The 19,432-nt window shown below is 36.6% G+C and overlaps 1 protein-coding gene across 3 annotated transcripts in view; it reads left to right on the top strand.

Annotated features, from left to right (window-relative positions):
• The first annotated feature begins 254 nt into the window (after positions 1-254).
• The window catches only part of rdgA (retinal degeneration A), a 113,288-nt gene continuing 94,110 nt past the window's right edge, over positions 255-19,432 (top strand). For all 3 annotated transcript variants that reach the window (XM_071596710.1, XM_071596709.1, XM_071596708.1), the window contains exons 1-2: positions 255-386; positions 4,616-4,702. In XM_071596710.1, coding sequence (XP_071452811.1) covers positions 271-386; positions 4,616-4,702 — 203 coding nt within the window. In that variant the 5' untranslated portion in view covers positions 255-270. The remainder of the gene's footprint in view (positions 387-4,615; positions 4,703-19,432) is intronic.

The raw sequence follows: 19,432 nt of genomic DNA, 5'->3' as shown, positions 1-19,432 counted from the left end.
TCGGTAGGGGAGGAGGTGGACGGGTCGGCGGAGGAGGTTGGACATGGCGGGGGCGGTGGCGGCGGCGGCCGGGGCCCCGTCGTCGCCGAGATCTACCTCGAGGTCCCGGAGTTGTCCAAGAGGGACCGAGCCGCTTCGGTGGACTCGTCCTTCGCGAACGTCTCATCCAGTGGTGGAGGGGCGGGTGGTGGGTCGGGGGCGGCCCACCACGGGGGACGGGCGGAAGAGGTGCTCCCCCACAGCCTGAGCCTGGAGACCGCCCCTTCGCTCATGGTTCCGCCCGGCGGCGCCTCGGTGGCGCTACGGTCGAGGTCTGTCGACATCGTTCTGCCGACAGACGAGCAGGCTCGCTACAAGGCCTTGGCTATGTCGACAGTCTGCAAAAAGTACGTAAAATGGCGGGGTTGACCTTTGCTTTCCGCCGTACCATTACCGTTCTTCCATCATTCTTTTCACGCACCTTTGCATCCCACTCTATTTCGTGTTTCTTGCTCCGATGTTCTGATTTGGAATTTGTTTTCATGCTCCATTAGTGTTTTCAAAAACTTTCCAATTTTCTTCAATGTATTTTATTCCGTTTTTCCTAAACCAATGATTTTATTTATATGCATTCACCTGTATCGCATTACGATTGATATATATTGTTATTATGACATTGTGTACACAAGCAGATTGCATCCAAATAATTTTTATCTCCAGCTCTGCTAATTAATTGTAAAAATGTGAGATAATATTAAAGACATTCTTGAAATTTATTTTGATCTTATCGGGTGCATGGATGATTTTTTACAATATTTAGCATTGAAAATAAGAAAACCAGCATCATTATGTTCTTCCAATCGTATTAGTATGGTTAGAAGGTATAAGTATACCATTGACTATGACCTACTACGTCGTTCACGTCACATGGAAAACCCTACAAGACTGCATGATCCCCTCAAAGAGAGGTGTTGCTTTCTCGAGTGATGTGTGGGTTTCAAATATTTACAAACTTGTATGTGATAGAATTCAATAATGGCTTGCAGAAATTCAATATAAACTCGTTATTCATTTCGCAAATCCATGGCCAAAATCAGTAATCATACCCTTCCCTCCGTACTGTTGACAAATATTTCTTCAAAGTTTAAATTCAAGTTTTATTAAACTGGAGTTTTTTTAATTCTGCAGTGAAAAAACTTTTTCCCCTCTTTGAATGCGTAAACATTTTCCAAATTCCCTCATTGTTTATTACCTATCTTACTTACAAAATTCTAGGCAGATAAATTTGAAAAAAAAACTGAACAATATTCTAGGGTAAAAATTCTTTGAAAAATTCCTCTTTTTCGAAGTTCCCATGCACCCTCATGAGTATAAGAAGTGAAAGCATCTTCTTGCCTCATAAATTTATTGAAGTCAAGTCAATCCTAATGACTTTGACCTCCTTACCTTTTACCACCCTAAATAACAGAGCATCTCTGATCTAATGGAACTTTTTATTCCTCATTTTTTTCAATTAATTCCTTAAAAAAAGGCTCTTTTTCACCGTACGATGCACTGGAAATTTTGATTTATTTTCCTCTCTTAGTTAAAATTTTGATGCAAAATTGTATTCCATCAGAGGTTTTGCTGCTTATTTTGGTGATGTATGTATGTTCATTTCCGATTGTGGAAGAACTAACTTTAGTTATAAATGTGCCTCTAAATATGCAATCGATGAATATTTACGAATACAATATTACCAATTGAGGTAATACACATTACGTGCAGCCATTTGTGAATAACCTAAAATTGCTCCGCAGACAATTCAATGCATTCATTATTCGACTTGAATATTCCCTTTGTGTATTAACATTTTTCGCGTTCGATTTTACCTCTAAATAATTAGCACCCAATTCTCACAAAAGGATTAATTGTTTCACGTAAATTGATTTTACTTTACTTATAATTATTTTTTTTGTTACACTTCAGTAGCTATTCGATGAAAACCCTAATTAATGATTCAGAGTGAGAGTTTTATTTTCCACAGTCCATCATAATCAGAACATGGTTCTGAACATGTTTGTAAAATACCGTTTTTTTACTCATTAAAATTGACCTGAAGAAGCTGGCTTGTTCTTTAAACTAAAACGCCTTTTTTCAACGTACCTCAAAAGAAAGCTGCTTCTCAATTATTACATTATTTCTTAAGGGCATAAATATTTTTTTTAGTCCCCCGGATGTGTCTCCCTTTCTTTAGCATGGTGTTCCTGGAGTAGGAACAGTTTTACGTCCATATCTTAAAGATTCCACTACGTAGGCAAGTTGGCGGATTGCCATCCATTGTCATGAAAATTTTGAAATTACTCACAACCAATCACTCAGTAAATGGAATTCGTTATTTGACTTGTTCACTCCATTGTTTGGAAAGCTTTAATTCATCATATTTTGGAGGTGTAAATTTTGGTTTTATGTGGACAGTATATGTTGAAGGTGTTTGTGGTAAGTTGAGAGTATGATCAGGTTTTTCCCATGGAAGTCATGCAGTGTGTTTTCAATTCTTTTCTGTGAGATCCATATGACTATGGTCGATATTTAGGGATTTATTTTGAAATCTAATTCAATGATAAAAAAATTCTTTCAAATGTATGTCCCCGGAAATTACCTCAATAATGTCATTATAATTTTATGCGACATGCAATTTTAACAATAAAAATCAAAAGCCGTTGCAGAACCTCAGGAAAATTTTTGAATTTAGTAGCATAAACTACGTTTGAAATTAAAATTAAAAACGTTTCACTGAAATTTTATGATAGGCTGAACTTTAGAACGAAGTTATTGGCTGTTTCCCTTGTGTGACATGGAATAAAAATACTGTGAGTCAAAGTTTTTTATCCATCCCCTATTTCGTTCATAAAAAACTTTCTAGAGATTCAACAGCAAATTTTTCAAATCCTCCTTGCTCAAAATTTGGAATTACACTGTTGAGATGTGAAGTCTGGCTTTTGGCTTGCCATTTTATGAGCCCATGTGAATAATGTATGTGCCTCTAGGTATATAAAAATATCGTTTGCCTTTTGATTAACTTAAAAGGAATCGTGAGCCAATTCATATTCCGTCAGACGTTAAGTTCAAGTGAATTTACTAAATCGCACCGTTACTTTTTGCAAGCAAGAAGTAACGGTGTTAATTTCGGTACGCTCCCTCTGGATTCGTAGACACCACCGCTCACTCATGATTCGCGCGGATTTTTTCCTAATAGTTGGTTTTGTGGCCGCTTGGTGCGCGACTTTGTCGCGAGACCAGCGTCGCTTCTTTCACCGTGCTCTGAATCCCTACTTCCTAGATACCCGATCTGCCTTCTCAGTGCCCAGAATGACGTCGTACAGTATATCGTACATGAACAAATTCCCATCATAAATGTATTCCTTCGCAGTCAAACATTTGGAGATTTAAACAATCAGTATCCACTACCAAACATACGCTTTCAATAATTTAGTATTCACCTTATATGCCAAAAACGTAGGTTGCATGACTGCGATCGGTCGCTTGTAAAAAATATCTTACACCAAATGTGTGCTTGGGTTCGTGGAAATTCAAATAATGTTAATCATGGGCATCATTTGATGGCATTTAAAAGCCTAGTCACACAAGCTGTTGTTCTCTCCCTTTACCAGAAGGAATATTATGAATTCCCATCTGCTATTCAAGTTTTTCATTAATTTTTTCTTCTCTTCAAACATTTCACGCCTACCCAGGGACAATAATGTGTCACATAGCACACTTTTGCAAGCGATAGTTTACCCATTAAAGGTGATAATCATCTTAATATGTTCCAAGGTTAACTTAAATTCATCGAATCGGTTGGCGAGCATTTCAGTCCATGTAATTTGAAGCTTCTTGGGGTAGAATATACATATGTGTAATTTTAAATCAGTAGTAAATACTCTTCACACCAGTAACCAATCGAGAGCCGGATTTAAGTTTTGCAACAGCCAAGTTATCGTTCTTATGTTCAGAATGTAATTTTGATTGGAATGTTAATGAATAAAATGGGACGTTCACCGTGTTCCTCCGAGTGTTAACTATGGCAACTGGTTAGTAAATTACAAATTATATACCCTTTAAAATTTAAACCTTAGTGTGTTAAAACATCTGCGAAAGCATTTGCAGTTAATTCATTATAATGTAAATGTTTATGTAAATTTTTCAGAGCTAAATTATTTTCGTCGTAAATGAAAAATTAAAGCCACCTAATGGTTTTCATTTTTAGTCAATTAATTTTGTATGTGGCATCCGGAGATAAATAATTTAATTAATCATAATGTAAATTCCTGTGCTTTACCTCCCAAAAACCCATTTCCATCCACCCTCGTTAACACATTGTCGCAGTGAACGCGACACCTTCCCATAGACACCCATCCATATTCGCCGTGCACATAGTTTTTTTAAAAGTTATGTAAAAATTTGCATAATAAAAAATTGGTCCATTTCTGTGCCCTCCTCTTGTAAAACAAAAATGTCGTCTGCCATGCATAATGTATGATAATTTTTTTTGCCATCAGCAATGCTAGCGTGATAAAAAGAGTTTTTAATTTTCTCTTTTCTTTTTAGTGAACTTTTTTAATTTTGCTAAATATGTAATTTTTTCACTCCACAGAATTATGCTTATTTCGTGCACTCCGCTGCTTCTGAGTCAAGCATTATGCGCCGCTGCGTGCTCGATTGGCGCCACTGAGAAGATAAGGTGAAGACACATTATCTGAGAGAGAGAGAGATAAAAACAGAGTGAACCGCCTTGATTCATTTTATTCACGATTTTCTTCATTTTTTTATAATTTATTTTCATCCGTAGCTTCATTGTCTGTGTGTGTTCTTTTTTTAACACCGCACTCACGCAAGCGTTAATCAAATGGAGAATACCATTCGTATTATGTTTCGTTATTTTTGAATGTCATTATTTCTTTTTTATTTCAATTACTCCATTTCATTTTTATTTTGTTTTCGATGTGCTTTATCGAGAGTATGGCAATTTGAATTTTGTTGAGAATACATTCACTGCATCACTCACCTTGACTAATTGCATTTAACTTTAAAATATTAACGAGGGAGAATGGCAATTTCCTCTTTCGCACCCTTAGGATTTCACGAAACCCTTTTCGCTCCCTGACCCTGCCTCCTCACCTCCATCTCTCTACTTAGTATCCCAAAAAACACCCTGCTCGGTCATTATTTTATGGCTCACATCAGTAAAGTGGTCTCAACTCTGTTAGCAGTCGCTTAAAAATCAATCTTCCACCCAGAAAAAAGTAATTCTACAGCCATCCTGTGAAAACTTGAGTGCTGATTTAAACTTTACAGAAGCCCATTCAGAAATTTGTGCGTCAGGTTTTTCCTTGGAATGTTATTTAATTGAAATATCTCATCTAGTCCTTCTACATCTACATCTACTTAATACCCCCCAAGCACCCGCAAGGGCGTGTGGCGGGGGGTGTTAGGACACCACCCGTAATTTAGAAAAGGAAAAAAAACCGCATGCTAGAACCACAAATTCATGCATCCAAAAAAAACATGGCATACATTCATGCTAGAACACTTCCACCCCACACAAATGCAAACACTCAAACTACATCTTAAATACACATGCACCTTAAAGTATACCTAACAGCTTTGCAGTTCTTAACTTTGCTGGACTTGTAAATTCAATGTTTTTAATATTTCTGAAGTGACTTCGGTTTCTTACTATTATGATTTCTGATTGTTCGGGGAAAGAATGAGTATTTGTACCTATCTGTCCTGGAATCTATCTCACTTATTTTATCTTTGTGGTCTGATCTAAGTATACCTAAGTAGTGTGGGGCCATTATAATTCCTTCAGTGTTATAGTTAAACTCGTTTGTTCTGAACCTTTCTAAAAGTCTATGCCTCGCTTGTTGTGTCCGTACTTCAAGTGGTTCCCAGCCTAAATCTCCTAAGAGACTTGTCACACTTGTGTTCTTATCATAACAATTTTTAACCTTAGTCCTTGAGCGATTTCACTTTCGTTAAAATCAGAAATTCGAGTCCTTAAGCAAACAAATAACGGAACAGATTAGTTTATGGAAAGGATAAAAATTCAAGTTTCATATGAGGAAATAAATTAAAACGAGAAGTAATCCAAAATGATGTTAGAGCATATATTTATTGAAAATATCATTTTCCAAAAAAATGGGTGTTTTTTTTCTTGAGTAGTTGAAAGGAATGAAATAGTCGTCAGTGATGAATTTCTCCGTTGATTTGCAATGTGACTTGAGAACGTCAGTAGATCGACTCGAAATTTAAATGGCTGGAAGAAGGATTTTTGAGCTCCGTATTCACCATCATTGCTTTTCCTCCAGGTCTTGATGACAATTCTTCAAAAATTCACCATTCACCTTGACATAATTGAGCAGGTCTCCTCTCCACCTACCTTAAATGACTGATTTTCCCCATTTCGTCCAGTATAACTTTTTTTAAATTTCATAATTAAAATAATGAACTAAATTTTTAACCTGCATGCTTAATTTAAGTTGATTGTTAAAGTGTTTCTCGATTTTTAATGCTAAATATCACGCAAGCCGTACCTAAAGTTGATGATTACTTCATCACAAAATCACCGTAGAAACGTCAACGACCCCGTGGTTTGGTCCTCTTCGACGCACAAATTCAAAGATGACATTTTTTTGGATCGCTTACACTGAGCAATGTTTTATTTAATGTCAAATTTTCTTTATGTACGTGAGACTAAAAGCCCCTTAGAATAAATGTTTTATGTCAATTTTTGAGCAATGTTTAGAGATTCATGCAAGGAGCAAGTTGAGTAGGTAAGTACATAGACGTATCTTCGTCGAATATCATCTATGGAAGGCCTATTGCTAATTAGTTGTGAATCAAATTTTTGTGTTGTTGCTAAAAAGTTATATTATATGGGTAGTCTGAAAAGTTTCCGCCCTAGCAAATTTCAGAAAAAATATCTTGTATTTTTGTTAGGTCGGAGACTTCAGACGACCCTCGAAAAAAAATATTTATATATTTATTTATTTATTTATATTTATATATATGCATATATATGTATATATATGTATATAAATGTATATAAATGTATTTATATATATATGTCGATGATATAGAAACACTCACACGAGCAGTATAATATTTGGACGGGAAAATAGAACACAAATAAAATAGTAACACTAAAAAGGACACTCACATTGTAGATTGTTTTGAAAGTGGCCTCGGAGAAGGCCGAAAGCTTAAAAAATCTACAATGTGAGTGTCCTTTTAAGTGTTACTATTTATTTGTGTTCTATAGTACCGTCCAAATATTATATGTAAAGTATATATATATATATATATATATATATATATATATATATATATATATATATATGTATGTATGTATGTATATATGTATATATATATGTATATATGTATATATATATATTTATATATATATATCTAAGTCATTTGATCTTTTAACGTAAGCATTACCTACCCTTTTCATGTAATCTTATTTCTTTTGTGAAGAAATTTATTTATTTGTGTTCTATAGTACCGTCCAAATATTATATGTATAGTATATATATATGTATATATGTATATATATATATATATATATATATATATATATATATATATATGTATATATGTATATATATATATATATATATATATATGTATGTATATATGTATATGTATATATATATATGTATATATGTATATATATATTTATATATATATATAGTATATATATATCTAAGTCATTTGATCTTTTAACGTAAGCATTACCTACCCTTTTCATGTAATCTTATTTCTTTTGTGAAGAATAAAAATGCCCTGGATCTTTATTGGGTGGTTCAGTTTTCGGAGGCATTCCGAAGACGTTGCAAAAATAAATTACTTCCGCGCTTTCTTCCCACTTTCTCGCGAGATTGTCCCACCATGGAATTCTTTGCCGACGACAAATTTGTGTCTAAAGAAAAAACAATAAATCGAATGCAAGCGACTCTTGCAACTCGACAAAAAATCACCGTATTAGGAAAGGAAAGAGGAACAAGCTTGCGTCAATGTTTTTTGAAAACCGTCACGCACGCCGTTGATGCGCAGATCCAGCATTTTGAATGTCCATGAACCGATGGTGGGTGAGGAATGTAATGTCATTGTAGGCTTACTGCGTTATGTCCTTGGTTTTAATGAGAAGAGAATCGTGCCATTCGAAGGATGGTTATTGACTCCAGTGAAGGAGTTTGAAGGAGGGTTTGAAGGTTTCTCGGTGTTATTAAGGAATTCGTCATGATTGTGAATTGATTTCATTTTTCTCTTATTTTATTTTAGCACAACTGTAATTTGCATTAGGTCATTTTTTTTAATCAACGCGAATTGGTGCGGTAAGTCATTCCATGGAATGCATTCGTAGAGTTTTAAACAATTTTCAAAATGTTTGTATAACGCATCGGCTGTGTAAGTTAAACGGTTGAGTACCAAATTAAAATACGTTCTCTTGATGGTGCATCTATAATCTTCATCCTCAAACTCTGCAGTTTCTGGCAAAGAGGATAGAGGGGTGGTTTATCTTTAGGTGAATCTTTCGCGAATTCATGGGTTCTTTGAAGCATCAATGACGAGCGATGAAAATTTATGTAATACCTATTCATGCGTTTTTCGTATACAGATATCGATGTGAACCTGAAGTTGTTAATATTGCTCTAATTCGTTTTCGTTTATTTTTAAAACGATCTCTAATACTTGTTTAGGACTTCTGAGGCGGTAATTTTTACACTTTGGATTTCGGCTGTTTTTCCACAAATTAATAATGGTATTTAAACGAAGGTCCTGTTATGTTAACATCATTACAACTCTTTTATAAAGGATCCTTCACTATATGTTTTTCGTGAGATCATGTACGTTTGTATGCACCATTAATCCATATTTCTTCCATTGGCAACCCTCCACTGCGACATAAGAGAATATATGAAATCTTGGATTTTTTATTTCACATTCTATGAAAAATAGCTGGTTAAGGTCTTGTTTTATTATCGCCATTTGATAGGGTGCCCTGTAGGGTTACAAATATAGGATATCTTATCAAAATGGTATGCACTTGACATCGCTTTACAACCCCCTTCAAGACATTTCTGGACAACAAGAGAAAAAATAGGTAAAATAGGTTTCTTGAGATTGTTCGTCTATTATCCTACATGTAAGGTGCTTTTCCTAGGAATTATGCCCCTACAATTCTCGTGCTGTTTCCTCGTTTCCTATTGATCCCTTAATGTTTTTGTATCGATCCTTCTTCGACCTATTTGTGTCCTTAGAACGTCAACTTCAGGTTGATCTATCTTCCAGATACCAGGAAAATAAATGCACGTTTTTATTGCGATCATAAAATGCAAATTTGTTTGCAATGAATTTTTTCAACATCGTATAGCACGGTTCCTTACCGTACAAAACTTGTCCCTTCATCTGAATTCGATCGAATTACTACATTTTTTTAATATTGGCGTTCTACCGGCATTTTACGGTACGATTTGTTATCATGTGTTCTTATATATCTAGAAAAAACATGTTCTATATGAGCGAAATTTTTCAAGTTAACCAGAAAAATCGGAACATTTTCGACCATTAAAGAAAGCCATTACTCTCCCATCGAAATTTAAGAGCACTGAACAGCAACCACCGGAAAGAGATTTCATAAAATCTTATCTCTTTCGATATTCAAGCATTTTCAAACGTTTATGTGAACAAAAATAATTATTTAATCTTATTGTCCGATGAACAAAGTTGAAATTATCACTTTAATTTTATAAAAGATTGAGCTAACTTATGGACCCTAAGGAATATTCTAGTGGATACGCTCTGGGGACAGAAGCTATTCAAATAATCATGTCGGTCGCATTAGTAATATACTCGTGCGCTTTGAATTTTATTTAAGTAAAATTCTTTCTGTAATGGAGGGAGGGGAGAACCTACCCCTCTCCCATTAGCAACACCTGTTTTTGAGGGGTGGTATGGGGGAAATAGAAGAATCCATTTGGATGAAAACTGCCACGAGAGAACACATAACGTAGCGTAATTACTGACTACCTGAAGACCCTGTACCTCAGTGTTGGACTAAACTAAATATTATTGACAAATTACTGTGATTTCCACCTCCGTATTCCTTTGCTCATCACTTTACGGAAATGGGATTTTTATCTTCGGATGATTCTATTTTATGTCCTGATTCCGATCGGTCAGCCGTGATATCATGAGAGAAAAGATGGCTACGAGGAAACGTCTCAGCTTTGCACAATTCACAGTTGCAAAGGCGTAACGATCATGCGGTCGTTTCCCACCACCATTGACACGTCTCCAAACACGCAACGCAACACTTTGGTTTAAAGTGGTATCTGCTTTTTATTTCGTAGATGCATTACGTTCACCAATAAAAATGTAAGTATTAATTTTATAAATTTCACATTGCACCTTAACACCGTAATTTCTGATACACTCTCCTGTTTGTGTACTTTACGCGTATCTGGTGAGTAATATGTTGAGAAGAAAAATTTTTTTGAATGTTTATGTGTGTTATCATATGTTGTTGAAAGCGCAGTTTCATGAATGTCGTTGGTTTTCGATTATCTTATGTTCTGTTCGTCTTTCTAAATTTATTAATTCCTTTTCTACCCTAAACCATTGTCATTTACCCTTTGTCATTGATTTAGGTTCCTAGGATAACATTAATTTTGTAACAGGTCATCTTGCTCACAGAGCAATTACTTATCTTTCTTCACTGAAATGTTGCTTGTTCGAGATTACATTCCATCTTTTTCATTAATAATTTGATAGCCTCCATGCAAAGCCACGTTAGGTATTGGCTCGTCGAAACAGTCAGTACGTCAACAACCTGCATCAATGCTGAAACCAATTGTTTAAGAAATTATTTTTTTGAATTCGCGTCTATGCGGATACCTTGAGGTCTTCTTTCTGTGTGATGTAATTGAAACGAATGGTTAAGATTTTCGTCCGAGGTTCTTTGAAAGTCAAAACCAGACGCTTATCTGATAATCTTTAAACATGTGCATACAATCGTGTTGTATCCTTTCCTCGCCTATGATTTTCGTGGCACCCAAAAAGGCCCCAACAAGACTGACTGAAATTTTTTCGGTCAAACAAGACTTAGTTCACGCATATATAAATATAAATATATATATATATATATATATGTATATATATATATGTATATATTATTAGGTAATCTACTGGTTAAGGGAGGTTTTTGTATGGACATAATTAATAATTAAATAATTTGTGACCCCTAGCAAAACACAACATCCTACTCAACCTCAGGTCCCTCTTCAGCTCCGAGTACTTTCTTCCTCCCTTCATCCCGTCCAACATCCCTATCCTGTTCCTTCCCTTTCCTCGTTTGCCTAAAATTCTCCCCTCTATTATAGTCTTCAACATCCCACTGCCGGTCAATACCCCCTTCATCCACTTTTCCTGCCTCCATAGGATTTCTCCCAACAAACCCCTTTTTCGCCCACCATACCAAGTACTTCCTCATTTGTTTTCTTCTCTGTCCACTTCACGCATACATATATATATATATATATATATATATATATATATATATATATATATATATATATATATATATATATATATATATATACATATATATATAACAATTGGACGGCACAATAGAACACCAATAAAATAGTTACACTTAAAAGGACACTCACATTGTAGATTGAGCTTTCGGCCTTCTCAGAGGCCTTCATCAAGTAAGACTGAAAATTTCGGAGAGAAGTTAGTGGTCTGGGGGGGGAGGGGAAGGCGCAGGGAATGCCGGGAGGGGAATTGAGGATGGCGGTTAAGGGTAGGAATTTTAAAAGATCGGAATGCTAGTAGAACGCGGATTCTCGAGTTCTCACCTCTATATTGGTGGCTGAATCTGGTAGGGATTCTAGGATTCTACCTGTAAGAGCAAAACACTGGTCGAATGAAAGATTGTGGGATTTTGCGTGTGAAGGGATACATGAAGAGAAGAGAATGAGGCAGAATTGTAGGAGTAGCGGTGATTGTTCATTCGAATGGATAAGGGGGTAATGCATTCGCCCATGTTAAATGAAGTGCATTGTTAGAATGGCAAAAGATAAATAATGTTTTTTGAGAGGCAATTAGCGTGGGAACGAGGTGAGGGGACAATGAGGGAATATGGGGAGAGGGTTGCAGATCTAATGAATAGGCATCGGGGGCGGTTTCAAGTAGGGGAAATATTGGGAAATTTTTCAAGGGGGGCGCCAAAGCTATTTTCAGTTTATCTAAGTTCAATTTAAAAACCCTGGGTTTATTTTTTTGGCATTAATCTCTTCACAGTGCTCACATCAAGTTTGCGTTAATCATCGAATAGTATGTGAATATGTCACCTAGTCAATTTCTTTATCTATTCGACCAAAGTCTGCATCGCAACCCTTACTCTGCCCACAGAACGAAGACCACACTATATGTTCTAGATTTTGCTGTGAATACGGAATTGGCATTCATTTTTTTCTAAACGTATAATTTCTTCGATTGCTCTTCCAACAATGAAACTGAATTTTGAACAAATGGGAAACGTATTCCTTCTGGTATTCCGCGGAAGTGATATAAAATTTGAATATACCGATTTGGTGAGCTAAATTTTAAGCTACTAACTCCAAACCTGGACAAAGTCGTCAGAAAAAGACTTCTTACTCTTAAATTGGCTCTCATGAGAATTGACGATAAAAATTCGTCTGAATTTTGTGAATTAAAAATTGTCTGGTAATCAAGTGTGAAACTAGTTACCTAGCTTCACCCAGTTTTACGTGAAGGATAAAATTACTAATCACAAAGTGCGACGTGGTCGAGGACGCAGTGTGTGGGATGAGGTTATGTTGGTGTTAATGTGAAGTATTCAAAATTCTAGTAATTATCTATCAAATCTTCGTCAGTCACCCTTAGGGCTGTAAACTAAGGAATATATGAGTACGCGAAGCTGAGAGTTTTACGATTTAACCTCAAACTGCCGTCCATGGAGTGCATAAAAGCAGGGGCTGAAATGGAAATGTAAATATTTGAGAGATGCATAAAAGCCCTAGAAATATGAAAATATGCAAATTAAAACGAAGAACAAACGTGGAAAGAAATCTCCGAAAGAAAGAAAGGTTCATTAAAACTAATGGAATAACTTGCTGGTTATGTTGATTTTTTTTCCTCTGGAGCGTCACTTTCAGGGGATTTTCATTTTATTAAAAACGTCGAGAGTAGGATGAGAGGATATCGATAATAGTACCAAATATTTTAAATTTATTTTTAATAACTGTGATTGCTTTTCACTCACCTGCCGCCACCTATCCTCGTAAATAAGAATAAATATTTAAAAGCACCAAAACGAGTGGGATACCCATACTCGTATGCCTACGTAAATCACTGCGTCTTCTTAGAAATGTTCTCATTTACAGTTTCTCCAGTAGAATTAATTTGAATCGTTTTACAGAATAAAAACTGCAATAATCAATCAAGCTCCCAAACCATTTGAAGATGGAATTGGATGCTTAATTAAAGATGAAAGCATGATAGGAAAAGACGATCGGGGTCCGCAGACATTAAGAAGTGAATTTGAGAGAGCCATAGGCAGACCTGACAGACAACAAGGCACCAGGAGTTGACAAAATAAACGGAGAAATAATCAAGGATGGCGACAGACCACGTGTTCCCCGGCGGCCTCATACACCAACCCACTGGCTATCGATTGGCCGTAACATATGGGGCACAAAGCCTCCCCTATCCCCCATCCTACACTGTCTCCTCTCCTCCGCCCGCGCCTCTACGCCAACCCCCACCCCATCACCACTATCGCGGAGATCCTCCTACTCCACCACACGTCCAAGAGCCCTCACCTGGGAGTGCCGCAAGGGTATTGACGGACGCCGTGAACGTAATTCACGAAGCGAGAGGTGCTATTATTCCCACCTTAGCGAAGCGTTACAAATACGTTGCAACATAGTGTGCTTTTGACTGCCGTCTTGGATAATGCCGACTTGACTGCTAAAGCGGCAATCTTCAGTTATTCGAATTTCCCATGGCTGTTTTCTCCGGTATCGATCCGGATCCATATTGTGAATTGATGCTTGCAAAAAATTAGCATTGCCTGCTGTGAAACATTTGAGCCATGTCTTCGGGGTTCACTTGCATGCAATAAAGAGAATTCTACCTGGAATTCTAATTTTTCCCCTGAGCTCTGTAGAATACTTGAAAAACTTATTATTATTTGGTTTTTAGGTCGGTTTTTGGATTGACACAGTGAATACATTTCCACATTTCTAATCCTCGTCTAAAAAGGCAGAACCTGGCATTCAGTTCTAAAATTTTACTTAAGTCAATTCCGCATACATTATATGCATATTCCTTTATTCCGCCCAACGTACCTGTCGTTTTCCTCCGCTTGTAAGCAAAAAAAAAGTATGAGTTGGCCGAGAAAGAGTCAAGCTAAGTTTATCTTTAAACTATGAGGGCATGGACAACGTCACGTGGTACAGTTTACGTGTCTTGGAAGTTTCTTGGAGCATGTATACTTGGTTCAGGGTAGTGGGGACAAGAAAAATTTTGCTAGGCAAAGATTTCTCAAGAAGGGGGATATTGAATTGAGGACTTTGAGTAAGGATGTTTAGAAAAAAATAAAGTGCTCTTTTTGGCTTGAAGTGTGGTGTATTCGGCTCTAAAACATAGTCGTTTAACCAAGATGACAGACGTTGATTGGAAACTGTTTAAATGTGAGCGTGGAAATGGATGAAAAAGGTGAAATTGAAGGATAAGACAAAGACTAACTAGTCTTGGTTGGTGAGGAGAGATGATTGTTGGGAAAAATCTTAAATCTTTGAAATTCTCCCATTAGCGTTCTCCATTCTCCCACCATGCACAGAACTAAATTATTTGTTTTCTTTGCTAACCTTTTTACTTTAACCATCCTTCTTCAAATTTAAAAAAACCTCCTATCTACGCATAGCCCCTTAGTTCAACAGCCAATTTACAAGTCATGCAAAACTAACCTCTATATATTAAAGATTTACTAGTGTTTTTTATTTAAATTTATTTTAAATTGCCTGTCATCAGCTCCTGGCTCTTTTTTAATTCTTCTTTACCTCACGTAATTCCTCATTAAATGTCTTCATCACTCTGCCCACCCTCATTCCAAGCATTTCCCAAACGGGAGATGGACTGCTCTGAGCTCGTAAATGAAATATTTTGCCTTTCCTAGCATATGTATATATATATATATATATATATATATATATATATATAATGGATAACACTTAGAGCACTAGTGGACACAGACAAAAACACAGAAACACACAAAAAAGAGACTCACTCTTTTTCGAATTTTCGGTGGTCGTAGCCACCTTCATAGAACTCTATAGAGATCTATCCCTCTCTTCCTTGATGAAGGTGGCTGCAACCACCGAAAATTCGAAAAGTAAGGAGTCTCTTTTTTGTGTTTTTGTCTGTGTCCACTAGTGCTTCGTGTTATACATTATTATTCACGCCCGTGAGACTCTCAAAAAGTGCTATATATATATATATATATATATATATATATATATATATATATATATATATATATATATATATATATATATATATACACACACACATACATATCCCCCAACTTTAATATTTCATTTGCCTTCTTTTTCATACGAAAAATTATCATCTCATACCCATCTCGCTTTTATTGTCCCAAGTTATGGTGGATTTTAACTTCTAAGCTGAATGAAGTTCCAGGTCGCTTATTCGGGAACCACTCGAAATCGTGGGTCCGAGATAGTTGGCGATTCCGTGACGTCATAGCCGCGAAAAAATCCGAATTATTTTATACGAGCAGGGTTTCATCGAGGTGGTGACGTCAAAACTACGTCTTCGTCGAATAATTGACTATTTCGAGTTTAGAGAGCGAGTGGGCTTGCCGAAATCCAGAAAATAAAGTCACCGAAACAACTCGAAATGAATTTTGGAATTCCCATTGTCAGCGGGACAACTCATTTTCAACTTCCAACGGTGTGTAACAATGGCCGCTCATAATTACAGCCTGAGGAAGCCTGCATTACGGCAAAGCGAAACGGATGCTTAAAAATTAAATAGTGATCGTGCTACGTCGAAAATCAAGTCTTTTCATTTGCAGGCCGCGCTGTAATATTTTACAGTCGACTCTCGCTGAATAATTCATATTCAATTCGTTTTTACACCTTCACACCAATGGTACTCCGAATGTGAACATCCATATGAAAAATTGAACTGCCATGATAAATGGAATTTTCCTGTTCTTCGTCATATGGCTTGCATTTCCGAAATGTTTCATTTCCCCTATTAGGCTTGATTCGCTGTTCATTTGTTGTTGCGGTTTATTAATTATTATTTAGTTCACTCCTGCAGTTTTCCCTTTGCGTGGAAGGAGATGTGGTCGAAAACGCTAATTTTTCATTCAAGTTTCGTTAATTTTTTTTTACATCGCACTTTTATCTTTGCAATAGTATGTGAAGCATTGGTTGGTGTTCAGTAATTTTTAATTTGAGATTGCTTAGACTAGAATTAAACATTGTAGTTTTTATGGTAAACATTTTGCTATCGATAGCTATATATTGTGGTAAGTAATGATTCTCGAGAATCCAATTAATAAATATAACCGCAATTACCACCAAGTAACTCTTCATTTAGTATTTGCAATATTTATGGGTTTTCTTGAAATATTTTCATCCATTTGAAAAATGTAATTACTTCGGTTTTTTATCATCATTATAACCCTCAGGACATTATTTATAACTTATAGTTAAACTAAACGCTAATTTTAGCCTCCGGTTAATGCCAAAACTCAGTTTTACGACCGCTATTAAAATTCACACCGACCGATAAAACATCCTATTACTGAAAGACGACGTTGCTTTGGTTAGTAAGTTTGTATTTTCTAATGAGCAGTCGAAATTGTTCATTAAATTTGATTTGCTGGTAATCTCCACGGTAAGTAAACTTCAATATCCAATAATGATTGAATTTAACGTGGCGTCATAAAATCGGGGTTGTAGAAGGTCTAACGATGAAGGTAGGTTTATAGAACGTGCCCGGTATTAAGCACTGCTACTCCTCTTAGCCATGCCTGACGCATTCTTTTAATTTATAAAACGAAAAACCAGAGTCAATGATGTTTTTTCTCCACATATCCGCCTTCTGCTTCCCTTCGTTCCGGTTGAATACCTTCTAATCTTTCCATCCCTCTACCTCACCCAATATTCTCCCCTCTAATCACAGTCTCGCTTGGTTTAAAACGTATAAAATCAATTATATCATCCAAACGCACATCAAGAAGTTTTCATGATTATTTTTGCCTTACTGTACTGCGTAAATTAAATTGCTTTTAGTGAAGTATGTTATACATTTTTCAAAAAAGAGATAGGATGACTTAAATGTTAAAATACCTGTTCATAAAATAGAAATGGTGGAACAGTTTGCCTATTTCAGAAGTATTCTGGTCCAAAATGGTCCATGTAGTGGGGATAGCAGACGAAAAATTGCGTTAGGCAAAGAAACTTTCACATGGAGGAAGGAATCGATGATAGGGGCGTTGAGTAATGGTGTTAAGAGTAGGCCTGTTTAAATTTGACTCGCCTATCGTCCAACACGATATGGCACACCTTTTCCATGGTTTCCGGTGTAGTTGCGGTTTTTGGCTGTCCTTCACGTGGGTCATCTTCGAGGGATTATCGACCATGTTTGAATTCAGCTGCCTACATTTTAACGGTTAACATTGCAGCAGAGTCCCCAAACACATTTTTCAACTCCTGATGAATTTACTTAGGGGTTAATCTATCCCAAACGAAGAATTTTATGACCGCAAGAAATTTAAATTTTTCCATTTTGACGAAAAAAACGAAAGACGTTTACTACAACAAAGCGTGCAAAAATACTACTCGAGAGAACAAGTTGAAGCTTGTCTTACAAACTAATGACACGTGCACCCATGCAGGAATCGTAATTTTTTGCTGATTAGAACGCAATCTCTCTTTTGTCAGGCCGGGAACCTTTCACCTTACCCTCGTACGACACGGAAACATGGTCATTGAAGCAGGATGATAGGCGTAGATTGGAGGCTTTTGAAATATGGATGTGTAGGAGGATGAGAAAGGTAAAATGAACAGAAAGGAAAGCAAACAGAAATAGCAGTCATGGTCGGGGAGGACAGATGGTTGTTGAAGGATAGGCAAAGAAATAGTCGTTGTATGGTTTGGTACTTGTGTCCATCCAACACTTACCTTAACTTGTAGATTGATTATAATAATAAAAATGTATCTGTATTAGGACTTTCGGCACTCCATAACGTGTTTGGCCATTTAATCTCTGATCAAGAGATCCATTGTGTGTTCAAGTCATACTCGACATGTGTTCCAAGCATCTTGTCCCCATCGAAGAAAAATGAAATAAATCAATCGGATGGTAAACGAAGTTGTGAAATTTTTTTCAAAAAATCGTTTCAAGAAGAAAGAAGAGCTGCGGATTATTTGTATCATTATGGTATGAGCCCCCGCGGTCGGTGAGCCAGATTAAATGTCCTCGGAAACACACAAGAGTACTCGAGTTCGTAACATTATGGCGTCATCACAAATCCCCTCACCTAATGAGGGAATTCCACAAAGTTAAACCTGAAACTGTTATGTTTTTCCCCTTACTTTAACGGCACACATGCTACGTGCTTTCAAATTCTAAGGTCACCCAAGTTGTTGTTCAGCAACCAAGAGTAAACGGGCACTGTTTATGAATATATATGACAATTCAGTCATTTCAAATTCGCCAAAGGAAAATAGAATTCCCTTTTAAGTGGACAGAGGAGATAACAAGTGGGGTCCACATCTACGTGGTACCCTGGAAACCACCGCTAGTGTGTGTGTGTGTGTAGCGAACACCTGACTACTTTTCAAACAAAATTCTCACCCCCCCCCCTAGCAGGGTCGAACAATAGGATATACTGATCCCTAATCGTTCGTGGGGAAAAGATATCGTAAATTTCTCTGTTCTACAATTGAACTCTCTAATGATATTGATATGATCTTACCTACCTTAAAACGATTGGGCTAATATTTTATTGCCAACATCATCGCTAAAGAGACCTGGTTCCAGTTTACACAAGAGATTTAAATATGCATCTTTAATCTTTCCCTTATTGAGTGATTCGTAAGCTAGTTCCCCTAATAATCTAAATATTCGACTCAGTTTATCATACCAACATTTTACCAATCAAGCTCCCCTAAACTACTCGCCATCAATTTTGGCTAATCAATCCAACTTCATGAAATGGGTTTGGGTGTTGTGTTGCTGAAGGCAGGTATGGAAAGGAGGTTGGCATGTAAGCGGGGTGGTGGTAAGAACTGGGTTATTAGATGGCAAAAAGGCAATCAGAAGTCGCGAAGAA

This window comes from Hetaerina americana, unplaced genomic scaffold (genome assembly GCF_022747635.1).
Source record: "Hetaerina americana unplaced genomic scaffold, ioHetAmer1.1.p SCAF_8, whole genome shotgun sequence".
Taxonomy (NCBI): Eukaryota; Metazoa; Arthropoda; class Insecta; order Odonata; family Calopterygidae; genus Hetaerina; species Hetaerina americana.
Note: the sequence above shows the minus strand (reverse complement) of the source record. Positions and strands in the feature narration are given on the sequence as shown.